Source organism: Sapajus apella, unplaced genomic scaffold, assembly GCF_009761245.1.
Source record: "Sapajus apella isolate SASKATOON/1434 unplaced genomic scaffold, GSC_monkey_1.0 scaffold161, whole genome shotgun sequence".
NCBI classification, from domain to species: Eukaryota; Metazoa; Chordata; class Mammalia; order Primates; family Cebidae; genus Sapajus; species Sapajus apella.
In genome coordinates this window covers 2,349,018-2,368,968 of record NW_022437101.1, presented here as the reverse complement: position 1 = coordinate 2,368,968, position 19,951 = coordinate 2,349,018, and the positions used below count along the sequence as shown (strand labels likewise).

Here is a 19,951-nt window from a genome sequence, read left to right as displayed (position 1 = left end):
TTAATGAAACTTGTTTCATTTAAAATGTATCACAACCCTGTAAAGTGAGAATCATCATACCCCCATTTGATAGATGAGCACAGTATTGAGGACCTTTTTCAATAGGTCATACAGCTAGTGACAAATATTTCCAAATTTTTCATAACATTTCTGCTTTAAATAGCTTAATAAACTACATATGTTCTATATTCTTGCCTCTGAAAGGCAGCTTTCCTTTGTTAGGTTGGTTTATTATGCATGAGACACCTGATTAGCTGAGTAATTTTGTTTCTCGGTAATTCATACACCACAAATATCAGGTAGCATTTTTACTCCACAGACGTGAGCATCTTAAGTCTCAAAAGCATTTTAAGATCTAAATTTTTCTGGGATATGTGAGAGTAAGAGGCTTTTTTCTATTGAAAATAGGTTGCATTTCAAATTTTATCCATAAGAGCCCACGACACTTTCTCTGACATGCATGCCTATGTGCTCACTTAATCTGGGATCTAGCTTCTTCTGAATAAACGAAGGACACTAATTATGCAGAGTGGCAAAGGGCTGGAAATGAATGGGAGGTGCTTCTAGCCCAACATAGGCATGGAAGCTCCAGCTGACCCCCTCCACTCAGTTTTCTTACACAAGGGAAGCCACTATGGTATTTCCTTAAGGACAGCCCTGAATGTAAGAATGTATTGAGTTGGCATCTAAGGCATATTATATGTATTCGTAAGACAGAGAGGAAGAGGCTGAATATTTGATATCAAAAGAAATGGGAGTCTAACTTTCTGCAGTAATAACATAGTCCAGAACACCTCCAACATAAATTATGAAAAGAAAGCTCTTGGGCTCAGAAGAGTAAAAGCAAAAAAGAATACTCATTAATTCTATGTCACATAACAAGTAGACTTTAACTTCCATAGCAATTGCGGAACAGAGGTAAATAACCTGCTGACAGCTGGGCGCGGTGTCTCAAGCCTGTAATCCCAGCACTTTGGGAGGCCGAGGCGGGTGGATCACGAGGTCAAGAGATCAAGACCATCCTGGTCAACATGGTGAAACCCCGTCTCTACTAAAAATACAAAACATTAGCTGGGCATGGTGGCGCGTGCCTGTAATCCAAGCTACTCAGGAGGTTGAGGCAGGAGAATTGCCTGAGCCCAGGAGGCGGAGGTTGCGGTGAGCCGAGATCGCGCCATTGCACTCCAGCCTGGGTAACAAGAGTGAAACTCCGTCTCAAAAAAAAAAAATAAATAAAAATAACCTGCTGACCCAGAATTCCAACATGGGCTCACATTTTCTGTCTTAATAACTCAAAATACTGAAATCACTCTAACAAAGGAAAATCAATGTCTTAATTTCTGGTTTAAAATAAACCCAAGAAGACAGGGCACAGACAGAAATTTTTTGTGGTGTGAATACAAATATAACTTCAACTTCCAGATTCATCAATTTGGAAAGGATCTTAGGAACTCTAAGTGCAGCACCAGTGAAGAAGTTTACATTTAGGGAATGGCTAATCCCTGCTGACCTAAACTATTTCCAACCCCCAATGTACTCTTAAATATATAAATTTAAAAAAACAGGGGGCTGGGTGTGGTGTAATCCCAACATTTGGGAGGCCAGTGTGGCGGATTGCTTGAGCTCAGGAGTTCAAGACCAGCCTGGACACCATGGCGAAACCCCGTCTCTATGAAAAACACAAAAAAATTAGCCAGGCATGGTGGCATGTGCCTGTAGTCCTAGCATCTTGGCAGATTGAGGCGGGAACATCACTTGAACCCAGGAGGCAGAGGTGACAGTAAACCATGATCACACCACTGTACTCTAGTCTGAGACTCTGTCTCAAAAAAAAGAAAAAAAATGAAAAAGGAGCCTCAACATAGTAGGTACAGAGCTACTTTAATAGAAAGATCCTGAGAAAAAAATTGGCAGCGATCAGATCAAAAAGGCTAATTAATTCTTATCCTATTTTATTTTGAGAGAAAGAGTCGCTCTATTGTCCAAGCTGGAGTGCAGAGGTACAACCTCTGCTCACCGCAACCTCTGCCTCCAGGTTCAAGTGATTCTCCTGCCTCAGCCTCTGAAGTAGCTGGGATTACAGGCATGTGCCACCACATCTGGCTAATTTTTGTATTTTGAGTTGAAATGGGGTTTCACCATACTGGCTAGGGTGGTTTTGAACTCCTGAACCTCAAGTGATCCGTCTGCCTCAGCCTCCCATAAGTGCTGGGATTACAGGCGTTAGTCACTGCATCCAGCCTATTTTATTTCTTTGAGACAGTGTCTCACTCTGTCACTTAGGCTGGAGTGCCGTGGTGCGATCTCAGCTCACTGCAACCTCCACCTCCTGGGTTCAAACGATTCTCTTGCCTCAGCCTCCCAAGTAGCTGGGCTTACAGGCTCCTGCCACCACACTCATCTAATTTTTGTATTTTTAGTAGAGATGGGGTTTCCCCATGTTGGCCAGGCTGGTCTTAAACTTCTAACCTCAAGTGATCCACTGTGCCCGGCCCAAAAAGGCTAATTTAAAGGTAGAACTCTGATGATTCATGTGATTTGAATTCAGGTCTAATACTTCTTTAATGAATTACATAAATTTTCTCCAAAAATGTGAAATGCCATTAGATTCCCTGTGACAAACGAGAATCTATTTAATAACCAGTATTCTACTCGAACAGAAACAGCTGTAGTTTTGCTGTCATCAATAAGCTTAGGAATTTTAGGGTAGCCTTATCACATATTTTCAGAAATAAGTCATCAGAAATCAAAACATATAGGCAATCCCTTCCTCTCCAAAACACCTTGAACTATTAATCTTACGTCTTCCTACCATAAGAAAGTCAGCTTAAAAGCAAAGTCATTTAAGGTACAAAAAATATATATATACAAATCCAGTTCTTCAAATTAGGTAATTGTTCATTAAGGTTATTGTTAAGAGGTTCTATGTATCAATGTCTAAACTGAATACCAGGCCTTGAGAATTAAGCTTCACATACCAAAAAGAACCTCTTGATGCCTTCTACATTTCTATTACTGGCATCAACATTTTTCCAGGAAGTAAAAATTCATGTAAAATATGTAATAGACAAAGCACTAACTGCCATCATATATAAACTGTTCCAACAAATCAATTAAATCAACAATATGATAAAAAAGAGAGAAAGGGTATACCATTAACCACTAAACAATAAAAGGTGTTCAGTCTCATAAACAACCAGGACAAAGCAAAATAAAACATTAAAACTGTTCACCTACTAGCTTAAAAAACACTGATGATAGATGAACAATACTGGCAAAGGTTAGCAAGTACTGGAAGGGTCACTTGGCATTAGTCACTCACATTTTAAGCACGCAGATTATTTACTCAAGTAATTTAACTTTTAGCAATTTATCCTACAACTAAAATGTATGTGCAAAACTGTATGTACTACAGTGTTTAAGAAAAAGCCTCAAATAAAAGGTAGTATCTGAACAAAGACAATGATGCAGCATGTGAGGTATCTGCAAGTACTGTTCTAGGAAATGGTAACAGCAAGAAGAAGGCTGTGAAGTGGGAGTTAAAAGACAACGGGAAGAGTAGTAAAATCTGGAGTCATCAAAGTGGCAAGGGAGCAAATCACCAAGAAGGCAGAACCACTTTAAAGAATCCAGCTTAATTTGATTTTGATTGTTACCTTCTAAACATCAGCACTTTCGTTTAATCATAAGCATTGAAGTGCTTATAAAACTTCTAAAGAGTTAAGTTACACAATTCTCCTAAAGAAAGTCTACATATACTGAGTTGTTAATGCAGGGTTTATAAACTCTAAAACTTTTGTAAGATTCTCAAAGAAATCTAGGACAATTCCTCCCACCCACAGAAAAGCAATCACCCAAACAACTGAGAATCAGTGGCAAAAAACTGTCCTAAAAGGACACAGTGCCATTGGGAGTCAAAAACAATTCCGAAAGCTGGGCACAGTGGCTCACACCTGTAATCCAGCAACTCAGGAGGCTGAGATGGGAGGACTGCTTCAGGCCAGCCTGGGCAACTTTAGCAAGACCCCATTGCTAAACAACAAAAAAAGGAACAATGAAAAAACTTAGCTAGGTGTGGTGGCATGTGCCTATAGTCTGAACCACTGGGGAGGTTGAGGTGGGAGGATCCTTGAGCCCAGGAATTCAAGGCTGTAGTGAGCCATGATGGCACCACTGCTAGCCTGGGTGACAGAGCAAGACCCCAACTCTAAAAAAACAACGGAAACATTTTAGTGAGTTTAGTCTTACCTGGAAGAGACAAGTAAGGGATAAATGGGGCAGTAGGGAGGGAGCCCAGGACAGCTAGCTGTTACGCTATTCAAAGTCACATATATTGTGAATTTTATTGCCATATATTGCTTCCACAAAATAACAAAACAGAGAAAGAAGAAACCACCAAGCAGTAAACAGTATTCTAGTGACCCAGTCATCTTTCTTTTTTACCTTTCCATCACCATCTCTCCAACTTCTATAATAATACTTCTCCTTGACCATTTTGACTTTAGGCTTCTACCTCCAATTTATCTTATCTACTCACTATTTCTAGCCCAATCTTCCTCAAAGACAATTGTAGTATTGTCCAAAAACCTTTGATGACAAGCTGCCTTTCAGTCTAATTTTAAGGTTCTTACCTTAGCTTTCCATGCCATAAGCCTAAACTATCTTTCCAGACTTTTCTCCCACACCTTCCTTATATGTATCTTATGATCAAACAGATACATCTGAAAATTCAGTCCACCCTTAAGGTTTGGTTCAACAGTTATTTACTACCTTTTTCCCTTTTCTAGAAATTTTCCTGATTATCCTGGAGGCAATTTGGTTTGGTGACAAAGACAATGGGTTTTGGACTCAGAATAGAGTTTGACGCACTAGACCATGACAGAGCTCTGTAAGCATGTGAAGGTAATTTAACTTGTCTGAATTTTAGTTTCTTAGTTTATGAAACAAGGGAGTACCAGACTACTACCTTCAGAGAATGGTAAATGAGGTGACCTATATAAAGGATGTGACCTTCTTTTCTACTTTAAGAATATTTTGTACAATTCTTATGGGAGTTAACACAGCTTTCCTCTTACGAAGTCAACAGACAATATGTAAGATTGAAAAGTCAAGAAAAATCAAGATAATACTGTTATTTAAAAACATGAAAATAAAGAATAATGAATTAAAGCAGCCTGAACATGGTAGCTCACATCTGTAAACCCAGCACTTTGGGAGGCTGAGGCAGGACTGCTTGAGCCCAGGAGTTCAAGACCAGCCTGGGCAATATAGTGAGACCCTATCACTGCAAAAACAACAACAACAACAACAGAAAAACAAAACACACACACACACACAAATTAGCTGGGTGTGGAGGCCTGTGCCTGTACTACTCAGGAGGCTGAGATGGGAGAATCACCTGAGCCCAGGAGGTCAAAGCTATAGTGAACCTTGATTGTACCACTGCACTCCAGCCTGGATGACAGAGTGAGACCCTGTCTTTAAAAAAAAAATTCAAAAAAGTTAAAATAGCTGCCACTGGGAACAGGGAATTAGGGTGAGGCATATAACAGACTGTTGCACATCATTAAAATCTTTTAGATGTTAAAAAAAAAAAAAAAAGATAAAAATCTCAACCTAAAAAAATCATGTATGTGGATTATTCTGATAAAATAAAAATTAAGGAGCCAAAGGTATATCAACCTAATAAAAAAACTAAATTAGGTATTACTTGAATGTATGCTTCTAAACTAATAAAAATTTATCACAGAAGAGAATTATCTGACCCTGGACAGCAACATGTTGATCTCTCTGTAGTGTAAGACGATCATAGAAATAAGAGGCTCTAAATTGACTTAAGGGGCAGTCATTTCTGGGCTTTGACTTTGTGGGTGTCTTGTGATAGTTTAATATGCTGACGCCACAGGTCATATTATTGTTTAAAACAGAACCAATAATTTTGAATATTCTATTGCCCAGTCTATCCAAGATATAAAAAAATTAATAAAAAAATACAGAAAAGAATCTTATCTTCCTAATGCCACCACAAACCATATGATTCAAATATCCCACTTCTGGGTATATATCAAAAAAAAAAAAAAAAAAAAAAAAAAGAAGGATCTTGAAGAGGTATTTGTACATCCATATTCATAGCAGCATTATTCACAATAGACAAAAGGTAGAGGCAACCTAAACATCCCTTGATAGAAGAATGCACATACAAAACATGGTATACATACACAGAATGAATAATATTTAACCTTGAAAAGGAAGGGAATTCTGGCACATGCAACAACATGAATGAACCTTGAGAATATTATGCTATGTAAAATAAGCCAATTATAAAAGGACAAATATTGTACGATTCTACTTATATGAGGTGACTAAAATAGCCAATTCAGAGACAGAAAGTATAACATTATCGGGAGCTAAGGGGAGGGGCCAAATGGGAGGAGCCTGAATAGGTACAGAGTATTGGTTTTCCAAGATGAAAAAGTTCCAGAGATTAGTTATACAATGATGTGAATATAATTAATACTAAAGTAGTGTATACTTAAAAAATGGTTAAGATGGCTATTTTGCCACAATTAAAAAAACAAACCAAGCCAAAATAACCATAAGATTAGAAAACTAGGCTATACTGCAACAGAGTGTAGTTTCCTCGAAAACCATGAATTAAAAAAAGCGCACTTCAAGTGTAGTAAGAGATGGCTCTCCATAGTACTCACCTGTACATTTATATAACATGCCTGTCATAGTTCCGGCTGCTACTGTGTTTAGGTCATCTTCTGCACCTCGTGTTTTCTCAATGATGACACCAAATGCACTGTAGAGCAAAGCTAAACAGGAAATGGAAGTGCTCAGTGACAAAAAAAGTGATTAAGTATGGTATTATGATATACATATATTGGTTTTCATCCATGGATCCTGGCTCATAACTCCCATAGCCCTTCCTAAGGGACTAAAACAATCACTTGTTAAGGTATTTGTCCTTGGTTCTGGAAGCAGCTTTGGAATAGTTTCTAGAGACAAAGGTGAAAGTCTTTTGCTATACTGTTGGGCCACTTCAGGCCTCAGAAAACAGAATTTCTCTCTCTGACCTTCTTGTGTCCTCCTTTCACCTGCTCCCTTTTCTCCTCATAGTAGGACTCTAATCTTTCCACACCTGTCTTCTTGGAACTGACCATAAAGAAATTCTATGACCTACCTTGTCTGATTGTAGGCCATAAGACCCCCATTTCAGAAGAGATTCTACTCCGTACCCAGGAAGAAGAAATGCTGCACAGAAAGGCCAAGGAGAATCTGGGCAGACAGGCCTCGCTGGGTTTCTGCGCCCAGTCTATTAGTAGTAGAGCATGCCCTTTCTGTTCAATCACAGTTCTACAAGGTTATTCATGCTTCAGTCATGCCTATCCAATCAATTCTCCAGAAGAGGCCCAAGAAGATGGGATTGGAGGACTTTTTGGACTGCTGAACTCATGGGGCTTGCAAGAAAGTGAGAAAGAACTCATCCACATGCCAGAAGGCCAGTGCACTCCAACTCCGGTGAAATGAAAGCTCCTGTACTTAGGGCCCAAACAGGCCTCAATCTATGTATTCCTTGACTGGGCTGTTTATTTGTATCCTTTACAAATATCCAGCCAGGTATGGTAGCACACAAAGTTTCCATAATCCCAGCACTTTGGGAGGCCAAGGTGAGAGAATCACATGCGCCCAGGAGTCTGAGACCAGCCTGGGCAACAACATAGGGATATCCCTTCTCTAAAAAACTTTTTTAAAAAGTAGCTGGGATGGTGGTGCATGTTGACTGTAGTCCCAAGCTCCTTGAAAGACTGAGGTGGGAGGACTGCTTAAGCCCAGGAAGTCTAGGTTGCAGTGAGCTCCACTGTACTCTACCCTGGGCGACAGAGCAAAACCCTATCTCAAGGAAAAAAAAATTGTTTATAATAAATTGGCAAATGTTAAGTATGTGTTCCCTTGAGTTCTGTGAGCCACTATAATAAATTAATTCAACTCAAAGAGGGGGCTGTGGGAACCCCGACATAGCTGGTTGGTCAGAAACACAGGTAAAATAACCTGGGGGTTGCGATCAGCATCAGAAGTATCCAAAATGGGGCTCAGTTTCGTGTGACAGAGTCCTCAACTTGCTGTTCTGATGCTATCTCCAGGCAGAACTGAACTGGAAGGACACCCAGCTGGTGTCCACTGCAAAACTGATTACTTGGTATGTGGGGAAATATTCCCACATATCTGGTCACAAAAATATCCTGTGTTGACTGTTGTAGTGTGAGAGCAGAGAAAGAACTGTTTTTTTGTTTTTTTTCAACACAAAAGTCAGTATGGCAATTATATTTAGATAAATTTATCCAAAGATATACATGAAATGATCACTAGAATAGTTTCTAATAGCAAACACCTGGCAACAAATAAAATGCCCATCAAGAGCATTTACCATCTGAATTGATTCAGAAAGGGACTTTTAATGGAATACTGTATAGTCAATTAAAAACCAGAAGAGTCATTTTCACTAATAAGTAAAGCAGAGACATATGCACATGGTACACGACTGACTGGCTATGCAGAGAAATGCCTGGAAGGATTCAGCAGAAACATCAATAATAGCTATTTCTAGAAAGTACTGCTAGGAAGTCTCAGGAAGAATATTTAAAATTTTCATTTATATGCTACCATAATTGTTGTACTTTGGATTAAAGACACACACACACACACACACACACACACACACACCCTTACCCCTATTTCTAGCATAAGAAAAAATAGATTATTTTTATACTGCTATGAAAGCTCATCTTTCCCTTCAACTCATTTAACTGAAATTGATCATGAACAGAACACTGTTATTGATCATACCACAATGGGTACACAGAGGGTGACCAGCTATCCTAGTTTGTCCAGGATTGGGTCAGGGGTTTCTTGGACTCTTCTCTGTAAGTCCTAGGCAGCAAGGACAGCTGACTACTCTAGATATAGAAACAATTAAAAGGAACAGAGAAGGGTGACTCTGTAGAACGGTGGAAGAAATGCAAGCATCAGCAACATATGAAAGCAGCCATGTCTTAGGATCCAAAATGTGAAAACTGGCTTTATGGTATGAAGATGTACTGCTTTCAAATCCTGAGACAAGGCAAGGATCTTACTCTGCCATAACAGACGCTTTTTCTATCTTTTCAATGAGTTTTGTCTTCCCCTCCTTAATCTGCCACAATTTAAACTGAGATTTTCAGACTTTCAACTAAGTTCATAAAGTATGAAAATTCTGGATGTAAGGGCATAACCCATAAGAGATCTATTCCAAGTCATCAATCATTCATAAGCAATAAGGTATGAAAGCATTAGGCTCTGACTAAGCACTACTAAATTACTAAATTACCTTTTGCCTAGAACTACAAACGTTTTCATTATCTACAAAGAACCTATTCTAATTCTGGCAATTAGGTGCCTGAAATCTACTCAGGTAAACAGACTAATGAACAGGCTATTAAGAAAATATAGCAAGAGGGCTGGATTAATTGATCATGTCTCACTACAGGACCTTGAACCTTGCCTAACATACAAAGCTCTTTACTTTGGACCTAAATTATCTGGATTTCATTTAGTTTAAACATCATTTTATTGGGTGTTGTGCTCAGAAAGGACAGCGTGTAGTGTTCAAAAGATTTTAAAAATTCAGAAATGGTATTCAGAATGATTATTAGCATCTGAGATTATTTCAAAAGTTAGTTCATGGTCATTCCCCAAGTAGTTATCTACATTATGCACTGGAATGGATTTAAACACAATTGTTTCATATCCTAGGACCAGAATATCGGTTGATCAAATTGTTCATTATATTTGCACATTCTTTATTTACCTTAACAATTATTATCAAACGAGATCTCTACTTACCCAGAGAACCTAGAGTATTAGCCCAAAGTGCCCCTTGCCTAGTCACCATATTCAAAATCCTACCAGGGCAGAAAGAGAAAGAATCTGTATTTAGAATCATTGTTTCTCTAGCAATCTTTAAAAACAATAAAAATAGCTATTTAACAAGCCTAGACTCAAGACTCAAAAGTTTTTAAATTCTAAAATACATCTTAATAGCTCAGATTCCAATAAGGATTATTTTTACTCTATATAAGTGAAAATTAGGTTAAAACTTTCAAGACTTTGGGCAATAATAGGAAAATTCTTATTACTGAATGTATAATGACTACATGTTAAATATATATAAGGCTTTGAATGACAGCCTAGAATGTATCTTATAAAGAGGTTTACAGAAACATCCATGTAAAAAATGCCACTGTTAATTATCATGAGCTAGCTTCTAAAAGATTATTTTTGGGAGGGGAGCGTATGCTTAAAACGTTAATGACAATCAAAGAATATCAAAGTACAGAATATACAGTACAATTAAATAGAAGGATATCAGCAGCCATCTAACTCGAATACATGGGAAAAGCACCATGTGTCTGCTCCCAGACTAGAACTAAGCAGCCAAAGTGAATGCTCAGCACACTCTCAAGGAAGCACAGCTTTCCCTTGCCCCAGTGCCAGACACTATCAGAACAGTGACAGAGGCAACTGGATGAAGAGAAGACATTCCTCTCCTAGCAGTGTAACACCATCCCAGGAATGGTTCTGTCCAGATGGCTGACTACTGCTGGAAATTATGGGAATACAGTAACAAAGAATAAAGGAACTCATTTGGTTTATTATTAAACAATTCACTTAATTAGTGTTCTACAGAAACAATAATTTGTATTACTTCTAAAAGTTTGTTTTAAAAAATCAGTAATGTTTATAAACAGAACTATATTGTTTCTAATTATGTTACATACTTACTAATGTATTTTAAGTTCAGCCATTATTTTTTCATTTTTAATAAGCTTTTAATAACTGTTGTTTTAAGAAAGGAAGTAAGTTGTCTTTTCTAAGTGATCTATTTCCAAATTTGCATTTAATACGACATTGGGGTTTTTGTCTCAAAATAAGATAGGAGAGGAGAAGGAGATGGGACACAACTGGCCATGGCTGATGGTTATCGAGGATGGGTTACGGTTCATGTGTTCATTATGCCATGTATTTTGTCTACTTTTATACATTAAAAATTCCCCATAATGCAAAAAGTTAAAAGTTATTGAAGCAAGGGACAAATAATAAAAGTATTGAAGGATCTAGACTGTTAAAACATGGACAGAGATCCACACAGTAACAGGAATACAAAAAATTTAACAGTGGCTCACATCTGTGGTGCCAGCACTTTGGAAGGCTGAGGCAAGAAGATCGCTTGAACTCAGGAGTTTGAGAACAGCCTGAGCACTACAGTGAGACCCCGTCTCTACAAAAAATTAAAAAATTAACTGGGCACGGTGGCACGTGCCTGTAGTCCCAGCTATTTAGGAGGCTGAGGTAGGAGGATCGTTTGAGCCCAGGAGGTCAAGGCTGCAGTGAGCTGTGATGGTCCCACTGCACTCCAGCCTGGGCAACACAATAAGGTTCTGACTCTCAAAAAAACGCCACAACAGGCCTTCCACTTTCCCAGGGTCTAATTCTAGCACATCTGGTGCCATCTGCTGGCTGAACAATATGAAAGATGGAGTTTAAAGTGTCCTAAAACAAAACAGTAAGCCACTGAAGAATACATACTCATGATTACACTTATATGAAGCATAAAAATGGGCAAAACTAAACATATTGTTTAAGGAATATCAAGAGGAACTGGCCATGTTTACTTCTTAAGTAGGGTGAAAACATCCTTTCTGACTCTTTTAACTATACTTTCCCCTTCTCTGCAACTTCAAGTTCCTAACAGAAAACTGTGTCTTATCCTTTTGGAATTAACTCTAATTTTAAAAATTTTATTTAAAATTTATCTGGCTCGCCATTTCAGAAATGTAAAGTAAAATCAGTAAGAAGTTCAAGTTAAATGACGGCATCACTCTCATGTGCTGCTTATGTCTTTATTATCATGTCTTATGGCTCTGCATGCTCCTGAACAATCCAAAATTCCAGCAATTCAACAATTTGAAAAGCATGTCATATAGGCTTAGAGAATGTATCAGGTATAGTTGAGAAGTTAGGCTGGCGTAGCACTAGCTGAGTAAGGGACACTGATTCAAAAAAAAAAATCACTTCTTTTTAAAAGCTAAGAGTCAGCAATCTGATTCCTTAGTTGCTTTTGAGTAAGATTAAAAAACAAAAAGACAAAAAGCATATAAATATACTAACCATTTGTAATCTCAAGGTTGTACTCCTCAAACCAACAAAACAGAGCTTACTATTCAAGTATCACTACATCAGATGGTTACATGAAACTTACTGTACATTTCTTGGTTTGGACCAGGCCATGTTCTGGGTTTCCTTCAATCCTAGCCGAAGACCGTTCATTGCACCAAATGCAGCCCCTGGTAAATCATAATTCACCCAGTTAAGACAGCTTTATATTAAAAACAAACAAACAAACTCAAAACTGCATAACTATACTTCTGATTCTTTTTCATTTGACAAATGTAAATAATATTTTTTTTTAAAAACACCGTGAAACCAACATTCTAATTGCTTTTGATTTTAAACACCCTCTGCTATTTGAAATGAATAAACTTGAAAAAAAAGTATGTAATACTCACCTGTCATGCAACATCCTCCAATCGTAAAGAAGGCCAGCTCAAATCTGCCCCGGGTTTTATTAGCTCCAGTAGGTAAAATAAACTCATCTGTATCCTAAAAGGGTAATAATGAAAACCAGGCTGAGTGTTCCTCAAGATACAAATCTTGCAAGTGCCTTTTTAACACTTCAAAGTAGTTTTTCACAGAAAGTAAACCTTATATTAACTCAAACTAAACCTATACTTAAACAAAAATAAAACTTTCTACAAAAGTAACATCTAAATCAAAGTACACAGTTCTTAGGAGGGAGTCTCATTAAGAACTTTGTTTCCTTCTGACAGATTTGTGCAAAAGTGTCTAGAAAGGACAGCTCTAGACAAAGGTACACTGAAAGCTATGAGAAGAACAGAACAGTCTGAAAGAAGAAAATAACATTCATTCTGTAGCAGCTATTTATTGTGCATTTCTATGTATAAAACCAAATGTTCACAAAAATGAGCAAAAATTAATAAAGTACAACAGTTTGGATCAATTATGCAATGGCAAATGACCCCCTTTAATAATTCTTATCTGTTTAAGGAGTATATATTCCTTTGATAATCTTAGAAAGCTACAGACCCTCTTTCTAGTAATTGCATACACAAAATGAGGCATGAACCCCTGGAAGGTCACCCAAAATACAAGGATTGAGAAATGACACTCAAGAGCAAAATATAGCGATCAATTTTGAAGAGTCAATACACCTTTATGAAAAACACACTTGAAAAAACAAAATTCCATCACTTAGCTGGACTGAACAAAAGCTACCACCCTCATTTTTCTGGCAAGATTTCCATGCAAAGATAGTTAAAATAAGCCTCTATGGCTAGTTCATACCCTTGGCAAGGACATGCAGTGTGTCACATTCAACATAGTAAAGACCACTGACATTCTCCTATATCATTGTGGCAAATACTGAACATTGGTCAATGCATTTCCGGTAAGAAAACTGTAGTTCTGCATTGTTTTTTTTTCTTTCTGGAACGTGCACACATCCTCATCAAAAATTACAAAAGTAAACAAGCACATCCACTCTCGTCACATAAGAATGGTCTATTGGGCAATAATAAAATCTGAATAGGTCACATGTCATGATATAATTGCATATAGTTTTATAAATTTGGGGTACTTCAAGTTTGGAATTAATGACTTAGTCTTAAACTGTACTTATTGAGTTTTCAGAAATGCTAGATTCGATAAGGTAAGGTAAATAATTATCCTTCATTCTCAGGCCATGGCTGTTGAAAAAAAAAATATCCTTCAATGCAGAAACAGATAACTAATTAACAATAGAAAATTAAAAAAAAAAAAAAGAGCTGTGAAAAATAATAAAAAAAGCATAAGTGCATGCCAGCACCAATTTTTCAGCTAGTATCAACTGTAAATTAAAAAACATAACAAGGGCTGCAAGCAAATGTCCATCAATTCACACACAAACAAGGTTGTTATCAAAATATGTTAATATGTTGCATGTAAGGAAGATACACTAAAAAGCTCTTGTTAAACTTGTACTGCTGACACTCCAGGACACCAGTGTTACTAAAATCCCCTAAGTACCAGAGTTTGCTAACACAGAAGATAAATCCAAGAATGGGTATCAATGTACCTGCTGAAAAAAAAAAAAAAAGGCTGAGATGACATAAAATTTTTCTGTCTGTTTATGGGATGCAATGAAAAAAAAGAAAAAAAATTTACTTTATAATTTTGTGTGTTTAACCCTATGGGTGTTAAAAATATTTAAATTTTCCTTATTTTGTACCAGATGTTCACCTGGGCTAACAAAAAAAATTATTACTTGATAAAATTTTTTAAAAATTTCAATGAGGATGTAAGAGTAGTGACAATATAAAAGCATTAGTAAGAGAAACCACAATATTGCGTCAGATGAAAGTTGGCTGGGCACAATGGCTCATGTTTGTAATCCTAGCACTTTGGGAGGCCAAGACGAGAAGACTGCTTGAACCCAGGAGTTCAAGACCAGCCTGGGCAACACACTAAGACCCTGTCTTTATTATTAAACAAGAAAAAAAAAAAAAGGTGTTACCAAAGTCACTACAGGGTGAGTTGACAGTCACTATTTTATTTGTCTCCAACCTTCAAAAGTATAAACAAAGTTTCACGAAATGTAATTTCTATTATGGTATCTTTAAATTTAAGGTTTTCATAATTATTTCTAATAACAGGTGAGGTTTATAAAACCCCTTTTCAAGTCTAAAGTCCCTCTAGAATTCCAATGGAAGATAAATGCTCATGATGAAGAATGAATTCACAAGTTTTAGGGGAGATATGAAATCTTTTACGTCTAACCTTAATAAGCCCCACCTAGCAATGCAGGGTCACAATGATACTGAATTTGTAATTAGAGCTAGAGAATAACCTCTAAGTGTAGATTAAATATTTGAGCAAAATACATGCAACTAGTAAATTGACAAAGGGGTATTTTTAAAGTTAAAAAAAAAAAAAATCAATGAACACCCAGTGTTAAAATATAACACTTGAAAATCTAAAAAATTATTTAAAAAAAAATGCAGTAAGAGTTTGAAAATTTAAAAAATTGTAATATCTATCTATCTATCTATCTATCTATCTATCTCACTTGAAAAACATTTCCCGAAAAAATAACAAAGCTTTAAACTGGCAAGGTCCTAATCATCAACTTGCTTCAATTCGAACACTTAACACAAGAAATGCAGCAACTGTCAGATGCTGTTAGTGATTCAACTGTGAAATAAAAAGCTCCAACCATAACTCTTAAAAAACAGGCATGGTGGCTGATGCCTGTAATTCTGGCACTTTGGGAGGCCACAGCAGGAGGATCACTTGAAGCCAGGAGTTACAGATCAGCCTAGGCAACCAAGCCAGATCATACCTCTACAAAGAATGTAACAAAAGAATTAGCCAGGAGTGGTGGTGTTCACCTGCAGCTCTAGCTACCTGGGAGGATCAGGCGGAAGAAGCACTTGAGCCTAGGAGTTTGAGGTTACAGTGAGCTATGATGCTGCTACTGCAATGCCAGCCTGGGAGACAGAGTGAGACTTTGTCTCTTGGGGGAAAAAAAAAAAAAGAGAGAGGCCAGGTGGGGTGGCTCATACCTGTAATCCCAGCACTTTGGGAGGCTGAGGCAGGTGGATCATGAGGTCAGGAGAGTGAGACCATCCTGGCCAACACAGTGAAACCCTGTCTCTACTAAAAATACAAAAATTAACTGGGTGTGGTGGTGCGCACCTGTAATCCCAACTATGAGGGAGGCTGAGGCAGGAGAATCGCTTGAACCTGGGAGGCTGAGATGGCAGTGAGCCAAGATCGCGCCACTGCACTCCAGCCTGGTGACAGAGCGAGACTCCGCCTTAAGAAGAAAAAAAAAGAGAAAGAGAGAAAACAACAGTTACTGATATGTATCTCATGTATCATATAATTCACCTAGAGTGTACAATTCAGTGGTTTTTAGTATATTCAGAGTTGTGCAAAGAAGACTACAATCAATTTTAAAGCCTTTTCATCACAAAATCCCATACCCACTGCACATTTACTCCCAACCCTTGGAGGCTACTCATCTACTTTCTTATCCATATATTTGCCTATTCTGGACATTTCATATAAATGAAACCAAACAATATTGGTCTTTTGTGACTGGTTTCTTTCATTTAGGAAGTTCATTTATATTATAGCATGTTTTAATAATTCATTTTTAAATAAAATACTTATTTAATAATTCATTTTTATTATCAAATAATATTCCATTGTATGGCTATGCTACACTTCTTATCCATTCATCAGTTGATAAACATTTGTTTCAATTTTTTGGTTATTATGAAGAATGTTAGTAGGAACATTCATTTACAACTTATGTGTACACAGGTTTTTAATTCTCTTGAGTATGCAGTATACTTGACTGAAATTGCCAGTCATAAGGTAAGTCTATTTTTAACACTTTGAGAAACTAACTGCCAGACTGTTTCCAAAAGCAGCTGTATCACTTTACATTTCCACCAGCAATGTTCAGAAGTCAAATTTCTCTATATCCTCACCAATATTTATTTTCTTTTTGACTATAGCAATCCTCATAGGTGTTAAGAGGTATCTCATTGTGGTTTTATGATCCCCATTTTTCTAATTAATGTTACTGACCAGCTTTCATGTCTTTATTAGATATCTGTATATTTTCATAAAGAAATGTGTACTCAAATCCTTTGCCCATTTTGTAATTGTTTTTTATTAATGTTTTAAGAGTTTAAAACAATATTCTAGATATAAATTCCTTATCAGATACATAACATGCAAGTATTTTCTCAGTCTGTAGATTGTCTTTTCCCTATTTTTTTTTCTTTTGATATAAGGTCTTTGCTGCCCAGGGTAGAGTTAAGTGGCCTGATTATGGCTCACTGAAGACTTTACCTGCTGGGCTCAAGTGCTCCTCCCACCTCAGCCTCCCAAGTAGCTGGGACTACAGGTGCACACCAGCACACCCAGCTAATTTTTGTCTTTTTTGCAGAGATGGGATCTTCTGTTGCCCAGACAGGTCTCAAACCCCTGGGCTCAAGCAATCCTCCCGCCCCAGCCTCTCAAAGTGTTGGGATTACCAGTAAGAGCCACTGCATCAGGCCTTTTTCCATTCTTATTGGTATTGTCTAAACCATGAAATTTTAAAATTTTGATTAAATACAACTTATAAACTTTTTTTAAATCACTTGTGCTTTTGGTGTCACATCCAAGAAATTACTGTCTTAATCCAATGTCACAATTACTTGTGCTTATGATTTCTTCTAAGAGTTTCACAGCTTTAGCTGCTACATTTAGGTCTTTAATCCATTCGGAGGTTAACGTTTTGTATATGGTGCAGGGTGAGGGTTCAACTTCATTTTTATGCATATGGATTCCAGTTGTCCTAACGTTTCCCTGACTTAACTGTCTCAGCATCCTTACTGAAAAGCAAGTGACTTTATATATTGTAAGGGTTTTCTTCTGAACTCTGTATTTAATCTATGGATTCATTCTTATGTTACTATCATGATAGTCTCATAGCTCTGTACAAAGTTTTGAAATTGGGAAGTTCAAGTCCTCCAATCTGTTTTCTCAAGGTTGTTGGCCATTCTACATTCCTTGAATTTCCCTAAGAATTTTAGGATAAAACCTTGTCAATTTCTGCAAAAAAAGCCAGCTGGGATTTTTGACAGGCACTGCACTAGATCTGTTGGTTAATTTGGTGAGTCCTGCCATTTTAATAATATTAAATTTTTCAGGATCATAGCACATGCCTTTTCACTTAATTTCAATAACATTTTATAGTTTTCAGAATATGTTTTGTACCTGGTCCGTTTATTTCTAAGTATTTGCTTTTTGATGTTATTGGTAATGAATTTTTTGTGACTTCATTTTTGTAGTGTTCATCGCGAATGTCTAGAAATATATTTGATTTATGTAAATTGAACTTGTATTCTGCAACTTGCTGATCTCGGTTGTTAGTTTTAATAGATTTTTGTGGTTTCCCTTGCGATTTTCTATAGATAAGATCATATCACTTATAACAGATAATTTAACTTATTTTTCAATTTGACTGCCATTTCATATACTTGCCTAATTGACCTGGCCAGACAATGCTGAATACAAATGAGACTAAACATACTTATTTTGTTCCTGATCTTAGAGAGAATGTATTCAGTCCTTTACCATTAAGTATGTTCGCTTTGGATATTCCGTAGATGCCATTTATTAGGCTGAAGTCCCTTCTATGTCTAGATTGGTTGACTGAGTGATCTATCTGTCTGTCTGTCTATTTAGAGATAGGGTCTCACTCTGTTGCCCAGGCTGGACTGTAGTGGCGCGATCTTGGTACACTGCAACCTTTGCCTCCAGGGTTCAACTGATTCTCATCCCTCAGTCTCTGAAGCAGCTGGAATCACAGGTAGGCACCACCCCACCCGGTTAATTTTTGTATTTTTAGTAGAGACAGGGTTTTGTCATGTTGGCCAGGCTGGTCTCGAACTCCTGGTCTCAAATGCTCTACTCACCTCAGCTTCCCAAAGTACTGGGATTACAGATGTGAACCACTGCACCCAGCCTAGTTTGTTTTTCTTTCTTTCTTTTTTTTTTTTTTTTTGAGACGGAGTTTCGCTCTTGTTACCCAGGCTGGAGTGCAATGGCGTGATCTCGGCTCACCGCAACCTCCGCCTCCTGAGTTCAGGCAATTCTCCTGCCTCAGCCTCCTGAGTAGCTGGGATTACAGGCACGCGCCACCATGCCCAGCTAATTTTTTGTAGTTTTTAGTAGAGACGGGGTTTCACCATGTTGACCAGGATGGTCTCGATCTCTTGACCTCGTGATCCACCCGCCTCGGCGTCCCAAAGTGCTGGGATTACAGGCGTGAGCCACTGCGCCCGGCCTTCCTAGTTTGTTTTTCTAATCATAAAGGGAGTGCTGGATGTTGTCAAATGCTTTTTGTGAATCTACTGAGATAAGCATGGTCTTTGTACTGTATTATTTCCTTGATTGCTTTATTATAAATTGATATGGCACAATACATTAATTTTCAGATGTTAAATCAACCTTCCTTTCCTAATATACTCTTTGAAACTTCTGATCCTTAGTCAAAAGAACCCAGATATTGCAAATTGAGCTTTAAAACACACTTTGTCTGTAATCCCAGCAGTATGGGAGGCCAAGTCGGGCTGATCACCTGAGGTCAGGAGTTCGAAGCCAGCCTGGTTAACATGGTGAAACCCTGTCTCTACCGAAAATACAAAAATTAGCTGGGCACGGTGGCAGACACCTGCAGTCCCAACTACTTCGGAGGTGGAGGCAGGAGGATTGCTTGAACCTAGGAGGCTGAGGTTGCAGTGAGCAGAGATTGTGCTATTGCACTCCAGCCTGGGGTACAAGAGCAAAACTTTGCCTCAAAAAAGAAAAGAAAAGAAAAAAGCCAACCCACACACTTTGAAATTATGCATCCCGATACTTTCATTGGAGTGCTTTTAAAAATTAATTCCACTTTGGTTTTTAAAAAATAAGCCTTTGAAGGGAGTTAACTGGTTTCAGAGAGATGCAGGCCAAGCTTGTAGGGTTTGTGAGGAAAAATGGGTGAACGGAGACCAGAGACTTACTGCCTCCAGAAGTGTATGTCATAGTTCAAGTCAGCATAATAAGCACTTGGCTTTTTTTTTTTTTTTTTTTAAATAGTAAGGTAGCACACCAAACTAGTAAAAATCTCAATCTTACCTGCACGAGGTATCGTGGATCCACATTTAAATAAGGAGACAGAGGGTTCATACCAGTTACTAGAGAGAAAACAAAATGTCACATTTTAACAAAATTCTTTAGTTAATTCAGT

General features: G+C 37.6%; 1 protein-coding gene, 1 long non-coding RNA gene and 1 other non-coding gene across 4 annotated transcripts in view; all 3 read right to left on the bottom strand.

The window, feature by feature from the left end:
* The window catches only part of TIMM23B (translocase of inner mitochondrial membrane 23 homolog B), a 29,329-nt gene that overhangs the window by 6,387 nt on the left and 2,991 nt on the right, over positions 1–19,951 (bottom strand). The window contains exons 2-6 of one of the 2 annotated variants that reach the window (XM_032266865.1): positions 19,840–19,898; positions 12,609–12,702; positions 12,302–12,386; positions 9,886–9,944; positions 6,708–6,818 (exon numbers count right to left, since the gene is read on the bottom strand). In XM_032266865.1, coding sequence (XP_032122756.1) covers positions 6,708–6,818; positions 9,886–9,944; positions 12,302–12,386; positions 12,609–12,702; positions 19,840–19,898 — 408 coding nt within the window. The remainder of the gene's footprint in view (positions 1–6,707; positions 6,819–9,885; positions 9,945–12,301; positions 12,387–12,608; positions 12,703–19,839; positions 19,899–19,951) is intronic. The other variant, XM_032266866.1, reaches the window with a different exon arrangement.
* On the bottom strand, positions 159–2,066 carry LOC116542111. Its single transcript, XR_004265069.1, has 2 exons — positions 1,244–2,066; positions 159–927 (listed from the first exon to the last, which is right to left on the bottom strand). It is a non-coding gene; the product is annotated as an uncharacterized LOC116542111 (long non-coding RNA).
* LOC116542123 lies at positions 10,447–10,647 on the bottom strand. Its single transcript, XR_004265074.1, has one exon. It is a non-coding gene; the product is annotated as a small nucleolar RNA SNORA74 (small nucleolar RNA).